We start from the raw sequence: 15,889 nt of genomic DNA, 5'->3' as shown, positions 1-15,889 counted from the left end.
TCGCCGGGTTGTACATTGGTATTACTCTTCACAAACTAATTATCTTGAAAACTGGTTGTTCCTTTGCTGCATCTTTCCTAGCGAAAGAAACTGTTGACAGGTCTCCTTATGTGGATCTAAAAATGGAAGCGGTCAGCGCGTTTATTGTTGATCTCAAGATTGTTAAGATTGATAGGCAGGCTAACAAGGCGGTGCATGAGATAGCAAAATTTAGTTTTGATAGCATGTCCAATGGTATACTGTGTAATTACGTATATTGATCAAATTACGTAATGAACGATTGTAAGACTATTGTTATTTGATCAATATACGTGTGGAGTTTTTCAAAAAAAAAGGAGCCCGCCTTGCCCTTGGTGCACCTATTTTGTCCTTACCCATTGAGGAACTTTCTTTTTCATACGATCCAACATGGACCAGGTTTCACTATTAGAATTTCTAATAACCGAACGACATAACAAAGCATCCCATCCTAGACTCCCAATGCATATACTCTATCCGTCCGGAAAAGTTTGTTGCTGAAATGGATGTATCTAGCATCAAATTGGTGCTAGATACATCCATTCAAGACACAACCTTGGGACAAGCTTTTTCGGACGGAGGACAAACCAAAAATATGAAAGGGGGTTCGTTCGGGCGCCTATTGCTAGCAGATTACTAACAACAAAACTAGGAGTTCAAAAGGACTGTAATGGGACAACGCAAAACACCAGTAGCTACGCGCATCAACAGAGGGCACGTCATGCATGTATAAAAAATGCAGGTACAATCTACACATTGGAATTACACACCAAAACCGAATTATAACAAGAATGATCCAATCTAACAACTGTATAAGCAGCAAGAAGAGAAGCCTAAAATCCTCTAAAAATAGTTAGGAGGCAAGCGGTAGTGATCGGAAAGTGTTTCTGCACAAGAGTTGAATTGCTACAGTATGTATATATGCATCCTTTGTTGGGAAGATGCTTGCCTGTGGAACAATTAATATGCTACATGAATAATCCTTTTTTCTTAGCCAAAATCGGGCACACACTGTGGGTTTGTACATACAAATGATCGATCGATCGATCTCATCCCGCCAGAAAGCAAGTAATTTGCTCAAGGTTGCAAGCAAGATATGTATGTACATGGATGGATCACTTGGCATTGAGCTTGGTCGCCGCCGCCGCCGCCGGCCTCTTCTTCCCGAGCTTGTACCTGACCATCCTGAGGATCCTCAAGAACCAGTAGGCGCTCACCAGTTGCAAACCCGCAGCCATCGCCTGGCGAATTGGAAAATAACATCACAGAAAAGGAACTTAGTAACGGATATTCCCTTTTGCTCCTACGTGCATATGCACCCATTGTCGAAATACACATTTCGAAAAGTAAGCACTACATACGGAAAAAGTTGGGAATAGCTGGCGTTTGAAATAGGTACACTTTTTTTTGGCAAAAAAAAAAGTGCCAAAAAAAAAGAGAGAGGTGAAGTTGAGATTTGGGTTCGAGATCGTTAGGGAGCGGAACGGCGGGAGATTTGTTTGGTCCTTCTGCGCGTCTGGTTACAAAATACCTTGATGAGGATGGGGTAGTCTGTTGTCAAGGTTACGTAGGTGAGGTACGGTCCACCAACCATCCGTCCCACCGAAAAGGTCGCCGCAAACAGAATCTGCACGTACGCGGGGTTCCGGAGAAGAGAGACATGTAGTTAATTATAGTACTGTTCACAGAAGACGAGAGAGAGAGGAAGAAGAAGAGGCTGAGGTCTGTCTGTGTATACATCGACGAGGAGGTTGAGGTCCGTGTCCTTGACGCCGAGCTCCTTGAGCATCTCCCTGAGGTGCAGCAGCGGGCTGGAGATCTCCGTGATGAACATGCACGCCATCATCTCCGTGCCGCACCTCTGGTAGGCCAGGCCGGCGCCGATGCCGACGATGCTGACCAGGTGGTGCACGGTGTTGTCCAGCCGCACGTCGCCGTTGAGGTGGCAGCACGCCGCGTCGTAGATCATGTACGACAGCGTCACCGCCAGAGACTTCATCTGTCGATTCGACGGACACACGAACGTGCGTACAGGAAGGAGGACGGAGTCAGTGCATGCGCGCGCGTGTATCACGGATCAGCGAGCGCAGCGGTGTGCGGTGGCGGCGCGTACCTGGCGCGGCGAGGAGGGGGCGTTGAGGGGGCAGACGGGGCAGGACCACTCCTGGACGGAGAGGCAGGCCATGCAGACGGCGGCGACGGCGTGCATGGTGGAGACGGCGCGGTTGCAGAACTCGTAGGACCGCTTCGGCATCAGCGCCCGCATCACCAGGAACGCCGTCGACCAGAAGGCCAGCCCGGTCACCACGTAGCTCAGCACGAAGTCCTCCATCGTTTCGATACGTCCCCACCCAGACCCAGCGCGGCGGCGCGGGGGCCTCGCCTCGACGATTATTATGATATAGAGGGACGATCGATTGGCGGAAGGAGGAAGAAACAACAATGATGTCGAGCAATCGGCGACGGGAGTATATAGGGGCAGAGGGAGCGAGGTCACGGAGGCAGCGTGAGTGACAGGTGCGGAGTCGGAGTAGAATACTGTTGCGATTGAGCTTTTTCGTTTATTACAGAAGAGAAGAAGTAGAGGTTTCAATGGGGGCGGTTGGGGACGGATACGGGTCTAACTCCAATCCGCTGGGAAATAATTTGACGCGCACTTAAAGCGCCGCCTGATTAATTCGTTCCGGACTCTTCTTTTCAGCCGAATTCGTTCCTGACTCTGATGATGAGTGGCACTGTAGCACCCGTGCGGTTTGTGTTCTCCTTCTCCAAACCCAACCAGTTTTGACATGTTTCCTATGACACAATTGTTTTATTTTTGAGGGAAATGACACACAATTGTTGGAGGTATCATGACGATTTTATCCGAGAGTATCTACAATTGGACTACTCAAACATATACCCTATTCGTCCGGGCAGACGGTCCGGTCCATGACATGTCACAAAATCGCGACCCAGCCGCACCCTTTATACCGGCCCGGTACATCCAGGCTGACTGGCACCCCTTGTATCCAGCACATATCTAGGGCGGATATGGGGAGTCCCGGACATGCCCGGGCGCGTCCGCCACGTCTGGTCTAGCACACGCTGGCCCATTCCGACCCCACATATATTCATCATCCCTATTCACATCCTGGACGAAACCCTACCCACTCCACCCCCAAGCTCTTTTCCGGCGATCTTCGGCCTTCTCTGACATGGCGGGTAACGGATTCGACTCAGAGATCTCCTGATCCGCCGAGTGGGACCTCCCCATGCAGGGAAGAGGAGGAGATGGCCGTCCGCATGGCTCTCCACCCCTCTCGGGAGGAGTGCGCCTAACCGCGGTCGGAGTTGATCCGACGGAAATGTTGGGGAACGCAGTAATTCAAAAAATTCCTACGATCACGCAAAATCTATCTAGGAGATGCATAGCAACGAGACGGGAGAGTGTGTCCACGTACCCTCGTAGACCGAAAGCGGAAGCGTTTAGTAACGCGGTTGATGTAGTCGAATGCCTTCACGATTCAACCGATCCAAGTGCCGAACGTACGGCACCTCCGTGCTCAGCACGCGTTCAACACGATGACGTCCCTCGAGCTCTTGATCCAGTAGAGGGTCGAGGGAGATTTTCGTCAGCACGACGGCGTGGCGACGGTGATGATGAAGTTACCGGCGCAGGGCTTCGCCTAAGCACTACGACGATATGACCGAGGTGTTAAACTGTGGAGGGGGGCACCGCACACGGCTAAGAGATTGTCTCTTCTACTTTGGGGTGCCCCCTGGCCACGTATATAAAGGAGGGGGGAGAGAGGCCGGCGGTCAGGAGGGGCGCGCCATGGGGGGAGTCCTACTTGGACTCCTAGTCCAAGTAGGATTCGGCCCCCCCTTTTTCCTTTCTTCCACCGGAGGGAATAGGAAGGAGAGGGAGAGGGAAAGGGAAGGGGGACGCCGCCCCCTCCTCCTTGTCCAATTCGGACTCCCAAGGAGGGGGCGCGCGGCCACCTCCCGTGGCCTTCCCTCCCTCTCCCTTAGGCCCATGTTGGCCCAACACTTCACCGGGGGGTTCCGGTAACCCCTCGGTACTCCAGAAAAATACCCGGATCACTCGGAACCATTCCGATGTCCGAATATAACCTTTCAATATATGAATCTTTACCTCTCTACCATTTTGAGACTCCTCGTCATGTCCGTGATCTCATCCGGGACTCCGAACAAACTTCGGTCATCAAATCACATAGCTCATAATACAAATCGTCATCGAACGTTAAGCGTGCGGACCCTACGAGTTCGAGAACTATGTAGACATGACCGAGACACATCTCCGGTCAATAACCAATAGCGGAACCTGGATGCTCATATTGGCTCCTACATATTCTACGAAGATCTTTATCGGTCAAATCACATAACAACATACGTCATTCCCTTTGTCATCGGTATGTTACTTGCCCGCGATTCGATCGTCGGTATCATCATACCTAGTTCAATCTCGTTATCGGCAAGTCTCTTTACTCGTTCCGTAATGCATTATCCCGTAACTAACTCATTAATCACATTGCTTGCGAGGCTTATAGTGATGTGCATTACCGAGAGGGCCCAGAGATACCTCTCCGATACTCGGAGTGACAAATCCTAATCTCGATCGATGCCAACTCAACAAACACAATCGGAGACACATGTAGAGCATCTTTATAATCACCCAATTACGTTGTGACGTTTGATAGCACACAAAGTATTCATCCGGTATTCGGGAGTTGCATAATCTCATAGTCAGAGGAATATGTATAAGTCATGAAGAAAGCAATAGCAATAAAACTAAACGATCATTATGCTAAGCTAACGGATGGGTCTTGTCCATCACATCATTCTCTAATGATGTGATCCCGTTCATCAAATGACAACACATGTCTATGGTTAGGAAACTTAACCATCTTTGATTAACGAGCTAGTCAAGTAGAGGCATACTAGGGACACTCTGTTTGTCTATGTATTCACACATGTACTAAGTTTCTGGTTAATACAATTCTAGCATGAATAATAAACATTTATCATGATATAAGGAAATATAAATAACAACTTTATTATTGCCTCTAGGGCATATTTCCTTCAGTCTCCCACATGCACTAGAGTCAATAAGCTAGATTACATAGTAATGATTCTAACACCCATGAAGTCTTGGTGCTGATCATGTTTTGCTCGTGGAAGAGGCTTAGTCAACGGGTCTGCAATATTCAGATCCGTATGTATTTTGCAAATCTCTATGTCTTCCTCCTTGACTTGATCGCGGATGGAATTGAAGCGTCTCTTGATGTGTTTGGTTCTCTTGTGAAATCTGGATTCCTTTGCCAAGGCAATTGCTCCAGTATTGTCACAAAAGATTTTCATTGGACCCGATGCACTAGGTATTACACCTTGATCGGATATGAACTCCTTCATCCAGACTCCTTCATTTCCTGCTTTCGAAGCAGCTATGTACTCTACTTCACACGTAGATCCCGCCATGACGCTCTGCTTGGAACTGCACCAACTGACAGCTCCACCATTCAATATAAATACGTATCCGGTTTGTGACTTAGAGTCATCCGGATCAGTGTCAAAGCTTGCATCGACGTAACTATTTACGACGAGCTCTTTGTCACCTCCATAAACGAAAACATATCCTTAGTTCCTTTTCAGGTATTTCAGGATGTTCTTGACCGCTGTCCAGTGATTCACTCCTGGATTACTTTGGTACCTCCCTGCTAAACTTATAGCAAGGCACACATCAGGTCTGGTACACAACATTGCATACATGATAGAACCTATGGCTGAGGCATAGGGAATGACTTTCATTTTCTCTCTATCTTCTGCAGTGGTCGGGCATTGAGTCTGACTCAACTTCACACCTTGTAACACAGGCAAGAACCCTTTCTTTGACTGATCCATTTTGAACTTCTTTAAAACTTTATCAAGGTATGTGCTTTGTGAAAGTCCAATTAAGCGTCTTGATCTATCTCTATAGATCTTGATGCCCAATATATAAGCAGCTTCACCGAGGTCTTTCATTGAAAAATTCTTATTCAAGTATCCTTTTATGCTATCCAGAAATTCTGTATTATTTCCAATCAACAATATGTCATCCACATATAATATTAGAAATGCTACAGAGCTCTCACTCACTTTCTTGTAAATACAGGCTTCTCCAAAAGTCTATATAAAACCATATGCTTTGATCACACTATCAAAGCGTATATTCCAACTCCGAGAGGCTTGCACCAGTCGATAAATGGATCGTTGACGCTTGCACACTTTGTTAGCACCTTTAGGATCGACAAAACCTTCTGGTTGCAACATATGCAACTCTTCTTTAAGATATCCGTTAAGGAATGCAGTTTTGACATCCATTTGCCAAATTTCATAATCATAAAATGCGGCAATTGCTAGCATGATTCGGACAGACTTAAGCATCGCTACGGGTGAGAAGGTCTCATGGTAGTCAACTCCTTGAACTTGTCAAAAAACTTTCGCAACAAGTTGAGCTTTGTAGACAGTAACATTACCGTCAGCGTCAGTCTTCTTCTTGAAGATCAATTTATTCTCTATGGCTTGCCGATCATCGGGCAAGTCAACCAAAGCCCACACTTTGTTCTCACACATGGATCCCATCTCAGATTTCATGGCCTCAAGCCATTTCGCGGAATCTGGGCTCATCATCGCTTCCTCATAGTTTGTAGGTTCGTCATGGTCAAGTAACATGACCTCCAGAACTGGATTACCGTACCACTCTGGTGCGGATCGTACTCTGGTTGACCTACAAGGTTCGGTAGTAAGTTGATCTAAAGTTTCATGATCATCATCATTAGCTTCCTCACTGATTGGTGTAGGAATCACCGGAACTGATTTCTGGGATGAACTACTTTCCAATTCGGGAGAAGGTACAATTACCTCATCAAGTTCTACTTTCCTCCCACTCACTTCTTTCGAGAGAAACTCCTTCTCTAGAAAGGATCCATTCTTAGCAACGAATATCTTGCCTTCGGATCTGTGATAGAAGGTGTACCCAACAGTCTCTTTTGGGTATCCTATGAAGACGCATTTCTCCGATTTGGGTTCGAGCTTATCAGGTTGAAGCTTTTTCACATAAGCATCGCAGCCCCAAACTTTAAGAAACGACAACTTGGGTTTATTGCCAAACCACAGTTCATATGGTGTCGTCTCAACGGATTTAGATGATGCCCTATTTAACGTGAATGCAGCCGTCTCTAAAGCATAACCCCAAAACGATAGCGGTAAATCAGTAAGAGACATCATAGATCGCACCATATCTAATAAAGTACGGTTACGATGTTCGGACACACCATTATGCTGTGGTGTTCGAGGTGGCGTGAGTTGCGAAACTATTCCATATTGTTTCAAATGAAGACCAAACTCATAACTCAAATATTCACCTCCATGATCAGATCATAGAAACTTTATTTTGTTGTTACGATGATTTTCCACTTCACTCTAAAATTCTTTGAACTTTTCAAATGTTTCAGACTTATGTTTCATCAAGTAGATATACCCATATCTGCGTAAATCATCTGTGAAGGTCAGAAAATAACGATACCCGCAGCGAGCCTCAACACTCATCATACCGCATACATCAGTATGTATTATTTCCAACAAGTCAGTTGCTTGCTCCATTGTTCCGGAGAACGGAGTCTTAGTCATCTTGCCCATGAGGCATGGTTCGCAAGCATCAAGTGATTTATAATCAAGTGATTCCAAAAGCCCATCAGCATGGAGTTTCTTCATGCGCTTTACACCATTATGACCTAAATGGCAGTGCCACAAATAAGTTGCACTATCATTATTAACCTTGCATCTTTTGGCTTCAATATTATGAATATGTGTATCACTACAATCGAGATTCAACAAAAATAGACCACTCATCAAGGGTGCATGACATAAAAGATATTACTCATATAAATAGAACAACCGTTATTCTCTGATTTAAATGAATAACCGTCTCGCATTAAACAAGATCCAGATATAATGTTCATGTTCAAAGCTGCACCAAATAACAATTATTTAGGTCTAAAACTAATCTCGACGGTAGATGTAGAGGTAGCATGCCGACGGCGATCACATCGACTTTGGAACCATTTCCCACGCGCATCGTCACCTCATCCTTAGCCAATCTTCGTTTAATCCGTAGCCCCTGTTTCGAGTTGCAAATATGAGCAACAGAACCAGTATTAAATACCCAGCTGCTACTACGAGCATTAGTAAGGTACACATCAATAACATGTATATCAAATATACCTTTCACTTTGCCATCCTTCTTATCCGCCAAATACTTGGGGTAGTTCCGCTTCCAGTGACCAGTCCCTTTGCAGTAGAAGCACTCAGTTTCAGGCTTAGGTCTAGACTTGGGCTTCTTCACTTGAGCAGCAACTTGCTTGCCGTTCTTCTTGAAGTTCCCCTTTTTCCCTTTGCCCTTTTTCTTGAAACTATTGGTCTTGTTAACCATCAACACTTGATGCTCCTTCTTGATTTCTACCTCTGCAGCCTTTAACATTGCGAAGAGCTCGGGAATAGTCTTATCCATCCCTTGCATATTATAGTTCATCACGAAGCTTTTATAGCTTGGTGGCAGTGAATGAAGAACTCTGTCAATGACACTATCATCAGGAAGTTTAACTCCCGGTTGAATCAAGTGGTTGTGGTACCCAGACATTCTGAGTATATGTTCACTGACAGAACTATTTTCCTCGATTTCGCAGCTACGAAACTTATTGGAGACTTCATATCTCTCAATTCGGGCATTTGCTTGAAATATTAACTTCAACTCCTGAAACATCTCATATGCTCCATGACGTTCAAAACGTCTTTGAAGTCCCGATTCTAAGCCGTAAAGCATGGCACACTGAACTATCGAGTAGTCATCAGCTTTGCTCTGCCATACGTTCATAACATCAGCATCTGCTCCTGCAGCAGGCCTTTCACCTAGCGGTGCATCAAGGACATAATTCTTCTGTGTAGCAATGAGGATAATCCTTAAGTTACGGACCCAGTCCGTGTAGTTGCTATCATCATCTTTCAACTTAGCTTTCTCTATGAATGCAATAAAATTCAAAGGAACGGTAGCACAAGCCATTGATCTACAACAACATAGACATGCAAAAACTATCAGGTACTAAGTTCATGATAAATTAAAGTTCAATTAATCATATTACTTAAGAACTCCCACTTAGATAGACATCCCTCTAGTCATCTAAATGATCACGTGATCCAAATCAACTAACCATGTCCGATCATCACGTGAGATGGAGTAGTTTTCAATGGTGAACATCACTATGTTGATCATATCTACTATATGATTCACGTTCGACCTTTCGGACTCAGTGTTTCGAGGCCATATCTGCATATGCTAGGCTCATCAAGTTTAAATCGAGTATTCTGCATGTGCAAAACTGGCTTGCACCCGTTGTATGTGAACGTAGAGCTTATCACACCCGATCATCATGTGGTGTCTCGGCACGACGAACTGTAGCAACGGTGCATACTCAGGGAGAACACTTTTACCTTGAAATTTAGTGAGAGATCATCTTATAATGCTACCGCCATACTAAGAAAAATAAGATGCATAAAGGATAAACATCACATGCAATCAAAATTTGTGACATGATATGGCCATCATCATCTTGTGCCTTTGATCTCCATCTCCAAAGCACCGTCATGATCTCTATCGTCACCGGCTTGACACCTCGATCTCCATCATACCATCGTTGTCGTCTCGCCAACTATTGCTTCCACGACTATCGCTACCGCTTAGTGATAAAGTAAACCAATTATATGGCGATTGCATTTCATACAATAAAGTGACAACCATAAGGCTCCTGCCAATTGCCGATAACTTTTACAAAACATGATCATCTCATACAACAATCTATATCTCATCACGTCTTGACCATATCACATCACAACATGCCCTACAAAAACAAGTTAGACGTCCTCTACTGTGTTGTTGCAAGTTTTACGTGGCTGCTACGGGCTTCTAGCAAGAACCGTTCTTACCTACGCATCAAAACCACAACGATTTTTCGTCAAGTGTGCTGTTTAAACCTTCAACAAGGACCGGCCGTAGTCAAACTCGATTCAACTAAAGTTGGAGAAACAGACACACGCCAGCCACTTGTGTGCGAAGCACGTCGGTAGAACAAGTCTCATGAACACGGTCATGTAATGTCGGCCGGGCCGCTTCATCCAACAATACCGCCGAATCAAAGTAAGACGTTGGTGGTAAGCAGTATGACTATTATCGCCCACAACTCATTGTGTTCTACTCGTGCATATAACACTTACGCATAAACCTGTCTCGGATGCCACTGTTGGGGAACGCAGTAATTCAAAAAATTTCCTACGATCACGCAAGATCTATCTGGGACATGCATAGCAACGAGACGGGAGAGTGTGTCCACGTACCCTCGTAGACCAAAAGCGGAAGCGTTTAGTAACACGGTTGATGTAGTCGAACGTCTTCACGATTCAACCGATCCAAGTACCGAACGTACGGCACCTCCGTTCTCAGCACGTGTTCAACACGATGATGTCCCTCGAGCTCTTGATACAGTAGAGGGTCGAGGGAGAGTTTCGTCAGCACGACGGCATGGCGACGGTGATGATGAAGTTACCGGCACAGGGCTTCGCCTAAGCACTACGACGATATGACCGAGGTGTTAAACTGTGGAGGGGGGCACCACACACGGCTAAGAGATTGTCTGTTCTGCTTTTGGGTGCCCCCTGGCCACGTATATAAAGGAGGGGGAGAGAGGCTGGCGGCCAGGAGGGGAACGCCATGGGGGGAGTCCTACTTGGACTCCTAGTCCAAGTAGGATTCGCCCCCAGCTTTTTGTTTCTTCCACCGGAGGGAATAGGAAGGAGAGGGAGAGGGAAAGGGAAGGGGGTGCCGCCCCCTCCTCCTTGTCCTATTCAGACTCCCAAGGAGGGGTGCGCGCGGCCACCTCCCGTGGCCTTCCCTCTCTCTCCCTTAGGCCCATGTTGGCCAAACACTTCACCGGGGGGTTCCAGTAACCCCTATGTACTCTGGAAAAATACCCGGATCACTCGGAACCATTCCGATGTCCGAATATAACCTTCCAATATATGAATCTTTACATCTCGACTATTTCGAGACTCCTCGTCATGTCCGTGATCTCATCCGGGGCTCTGAACAAACTTCAGTCATCAAATCACATAACTCATAATACAAATCGTCATCGAACGTTAAACGTGCGGACCCTACGGGTTCGAGAACTATGTAGACATGACCGAGACACATCTCCAGTCAATAACCAATAGCGGAACCTGGATGCTCATATTGGCTCCTACATATTCTACGAAGATCTTTATCGGTTAAACCGCATAACAACATATGTCATTCCCTTTGTCATCGGTATGTTACTTGCCCGAGATTCGATCATCGATATCATCATACCTAGTTCAATCTCGTCACCGGCAAGTCTCTTTACTCATTCCGTAATGCATTACCCCGTAACTAACTCATTAGTCACATTGCTTGCAAGGGTTATAGTGATGTGCATTACCGAGAGGGCCCACAGATACCTCTCCGATACTCGAAGTGACAAATCCTAATCTCGATCTATGCCAACTCAACAAACACCATCGGAGACACCTGTAGAGCATCTTTATAATCACCCAATTACGTTGTGACGTTTGATAGCACACAAAGTGTTCCTCCGGTATTCGGGAGTTGCATAATATCATAGTCAGGGGAATATGTATAAGTCATGAAGAATGCAATAGCAATAAACTAAATGATCATTATGCTAAGCTAACGGACGGGTCTTGTCCATCACATCATTCTCTAATGATGTGATCCCGTTCATAAAACGACAACACATATCTATGGTTAGGAAACTTAACCATCTTTGATTAACGAGCTAGTCAAGTAGAGGCATACTAGGGACACTCTGTTTGTCTATGTATTCACACATGTACTAAGTTTCCAGTTAATACAATTCTAGCATGAATAATAAACATTTATCATGATATAAGAAAATGTAAATAACAACTTTATTATTGCCTCTAGCTCTAGGGCATATTTCCATCATCACCGAGAGTGAGTAATTCCTTTGTAGGGGCCGTCCGCTGCGGATGCTCGACACGCCTGCCGTGCAAGGCATAGGGTCCAGGAAGCCGTGGTGGCCCTCAAGGCCGAGGCAGCGGAGGCGAAGTCACACACGGTCTTGGATGAGGAAGTCCTCCGTGCCCGCATCCTCAAGAAGTGGCAAAGGAGGACGACGTGTGCCCTCATCAAGGAGAAAAATGGGGTGTTCCCTGCCATAGCCGGACCACGCCGTCCAAAGAGGAGAAGGAGGAAGCCACTGACGGCTCGGACAACTCCGGCTGTGAGCAGATCCAGCTCGATCCATTTTGCATCTTTCACCACTACTTCTACAACAAAGATGACAAGAGCAATGACAAGGGCAAGGGCAGCTGTTGATGAACTTTCTCCATAGCTTTAGTATGTAGAAAATGCCAAATTTTGGTAGTCCTATGGCATGTATATTGTAGTAGAGCATGCCAATTTTTGGCAGTGCGATGACATGCATGATGAAGTAGTCGAACGCTATGTCTGGGATCGAGATTTATTATGCAAGTTAAGTTTACATTGCATGTGATTCTATGGATCTGAAGATTTGCCGAGGCACCCGATTGTGGACGTGAACAAATGAGGGGTGACCGGTCACTGGCAGCATATGCGCACGGGCGCGTCCGCGGGTTCTTAGGGGACTGGATTAGGTAGGTTCAGGTGTAGATGCTCTGAGAAACTGAGGCCCGGTGTGAAACTTAAATTTATGCCCAAAAAGGTTTAAAAGATTTTAATACCTACTCTCTACCAGCTTTCTAGATAATTGCATCACTAAGAACATGTTTAAAACAATAAAACAGAAAAATGCATCCCTTGGTTAGGCTTTATCTTTCCCTCTCGCGTCTGTAGTCGGTAGGGTACTCATCCCTTTAAAGCTTCATTGATGAGCCCATGTATCCACCTCCTCTCTGCCTGCACTCAGGTGGCCAGTGTTGAGAAGGGGGATTTCGGCGCCTCGGCTCCGACCAATAGTTTAGGTTAGGTGTTTTCCTCGCAGGGGCTTACTATGGCGACACTTCATCTTCGAGTTGGTATTTCAGGCTTCGATCCTCCTTGAGTTTGGTAGAGCTCCGACATAGATTCCTACCGACTACTTAGGAGGCGAGGTTAGGGTTTCTCACCGTGCATGCGTGATGGTGAGATTTGGTCTCATGTGCTTTAGATCGAGTCAAGGGTTCAATGACGAAGTTTACGGCTCTAAACGTTGGTCCATAGAGGCACACACACAAAGAATCCATGGCCATCATCGACAAATTCAAGCTGTCTCCAACAGGGGAGTGGCGACAACGACGTGCGCATGGTGCATCCTATCGGCGGTGGTGGTTGTTCGATGGTGCTTATTATGTTTGAGGGTGTTGTTACTTATTATGAACCTTTATAATAGATCTGTGTCCTTTTTCACAAAAAAAGAGATGTTTCAAAACTTTTATTGATGAAACAACCTTTGGATGCAAGGAAAAGGCTGATCTAGTGTGGGGTGCATTTAATCTCCTTAGGGTACTTCCCCTAAAATATTTAAGTTTCAAGAAATTATGATTTCTTTTAGAACTTCAACATGCAAAAATCATAGCAACCATGAAATAATATAAGTAAAAGTACTCCTAATCTGGTCCCTCTTGCAACAATCTAGTTTTGGTTGCTTAATAAGGATATATTTCCTTCACCCTACCAATGAATAAGCAGGCCTGGAAAATATTAAACTGGAACATAAGAGGGTTGAACTCGCATGATAAATGATTGCTAATAGATAATAAAAACTTGTAAGGTTCTTGTTGTCTTATATGTTTTCAGGAACTAAAATAGAGCACATGGATTTAGATTATATCACACATTTTTTCTCTAGAAGAATTGTTTCCTTTGCAATATATACCTTCTATTGCTAGATGAGGGGGGTGTCCTCACTATTTGGGATGGTGTTGTTTTCTATGGTCATAGTAGAGTTCCAGAATGAGTATGTTCTCTCTGTCCTAATGCAATCTACTATATGTTATAATGTTTGGACTTCAACAAATAACTATGCTCCATGTTAAGATGGTAATAAATTGGAATTACTTCGGTGTCTTTGTAATGTATAAATTTCATGTGGTGTTGATTGGATCATGGTTGGTGGTTTCAACCTCATAAGGAGGTCAAATGATAGGAATAAATATGGGGATAGTATTAATGAGATAATTCATTCTAATTTAGCAGCTTCTCATTTTGGGCTCATTGATGTACCTCTCAAAGGCAGAAAGTACACTTGGAGCAATACGCATACCCCCCGTGAACTCCAAAGGCTTGATTGATTTTTTTATTCCCCTTATTGGACAGTTAAGTAATTATCCAAATGCTCTTGCCTACCCCTGGCCATGACAACCTTTGACCATGTGCAATGTCTCATCTTAGTTGAAACTACCATGCCTAAGTCTAATAACTTTAGGTTTCAAAATGCTTGGATGGAACATGATCATTTCTTGTCATTTGTGGATCACACTTGGAAAATTCAATTTAATATGCCGAAGAAACCAACATAATCACTGTCAGTTCTACAATTAACCATTAAATCTTGTTCTATGAATCTGTCTGGTATGAATGATACAAATTCAGGACATAAACTCTATCATTTCTCTCCTTGGTGCCATAGGAAACACCAGGGACCTGACCAACTTGGAGACCACTTTTAGGAAGGACTTGAAAGGTCATCTTGTAGCTCTGCTTAAAAAACAAAAAAATGTACTGGAGACAGGGGGGGGGGGGTATTAAGTGGGTCACCCTAGGAGATGAAAATACAAGATTTCTCCATTCTAGTGCTACTGTTTGAAATAGAAGAAACCCCACTGCCTCCTTCACCCATGAATGGTGCTATTCACTCCAAACATGAGGACAAGGCCATGCTTTTTCTTGATGGTTATAAGCAAAGGTTGGGACAATATAATTCCACTTCTAATAATTTTGAAATGTCTATAATTATTCAAAGGTTCCATGGTCTGGATATTTCAGAGAGCCCCCTCATGGATATGGAAATAGACGTTGTTGTTGCTGAGTTGCCAAGTAAAAAATTACTAGGACCAGATGGTTCCAATATTAAATTCCTCAAGAAATGTTGGCATACCCTAAAATGCATTTTTATGACTTGTGTGCCCAATTTCATTGTTGAACATCATGCCTTGGAAGCATCAACAGTTGTTTCATTACATTGACCCCCCCCCAAGATGTTGCTACTAAAATTAATGATTATAGACCTATCTCCTTGCTTAATTGCACTCCAAAGCTTGAAACTAAGTTGCTTGCCAATAGATGCAATCTATCATTAAGGACCTAGTTCACACCAACCAATATGGATTTATAAAAACTAGGACTATTCAAGAGTATCTTGCATGGACTTATCAATTCTTGCACATGTGTCATAAATCAAGGAAAGATATTGTTGTTCTCAAACTTGACTTTTGAAATGGATTTTGATGCATTAGAGCACCAACTCATTCTTGAGAACTTAAAATTCAAATGGTTTTAAGATAAGTGGTGTTGTTGAATCACCCACATTCTTTCCTTTGCCATCTCTTCTGTGTTGCTCAATGGGGTACCTAGCACACATTTCAAATGTAGACAAGGTGTTAGACAAGGGGATCCCCTATCACCACTATGTTTTATTTTAGATGCAAGTTTTCTTCACACTTGATGAATAAGGAACTACATGATGGATACATGCAATCCCATTCAGCTAAATTCTTGACCTAAATTTCCTATCCTTTAGTATGCTGATGATACTTTTAT

The 15,889-nt window shown here is 44.4% G+C and overlaps 1 protein-coding gene across 1 annotated transcript; it reads right to left on the bottom strand.

The window, feature by feature from the left end:
• Positions 1 to 886: 886 nt before the first annotated feature.
• Positions 887 to 2,646, bottom strand: LOC109787446 (uncharacterized). Its single transcript, XM_020345997.4, has 4 exons — positions 2,132 to 2,646; positions 1,757 to 2,017; positions 1,550 to 1,645; positions 887 to 1,259 (listed from the first exon to the last, which is right to left on the bottom strand). Exons 1-4 carry the CDS (start codon positions 2,348 to 2,350, stop codon positions 1,134 to 1,136), a joined length of 702 nt encoding a protein of 233 aa, XP_020201586.1. The 5' UTR covers positions 2,351 to 2,646; the 3' UTR covers positions 887 to 1,133.
• Between the last annotated feature and the right edge of the window lie 13,243 nt (positions 2,647 to 15,889).

Source organism: Aegilops tauschii, chromosome 3 (assembly GCF_002575655.3).
Source record: "Aegilops tauschii subsp. strangulata cultivar AL8/78 chromosome 3, Aet v6.0, whole genome shotgun sequence".
NCBI classification, from domain to species: Eukaryota; Viridiplantae; Streptophyta; class Magnoliopsida; order Poales; family Poaceae; genus Aegilops; species Aegilops tauschii.
This window is presented reverse-complemented; position numbering and strand designations above follow the sequence as displayed.

Excerpts from the sequence above, each read along its gene's own strand:
- LOC109787446 (XM_020345997.4), bottom strand. The coding sequence starts at position 2,350 with ATGGAGGACTTCGTGCTGAGCTACGTGGTGACCGGGCTGGCCTTCTGG. Across the intron at positions 2,018-2,131 it reads CCCCCTCCTCGCCGCGCCAG|ATGAAGTCTCTGGCGGTGAC; the intron begins GTACGCGCCGCC and ends TCGAATCGACAG. Across the intron at positions 1,260-1,549 it reads ACTACCCCATCCTCATCAAG|GCGATGGCTGCGGGTTTGCA; the intron begins GTATTTTGTAAC and ends CCAATTCGCCAG.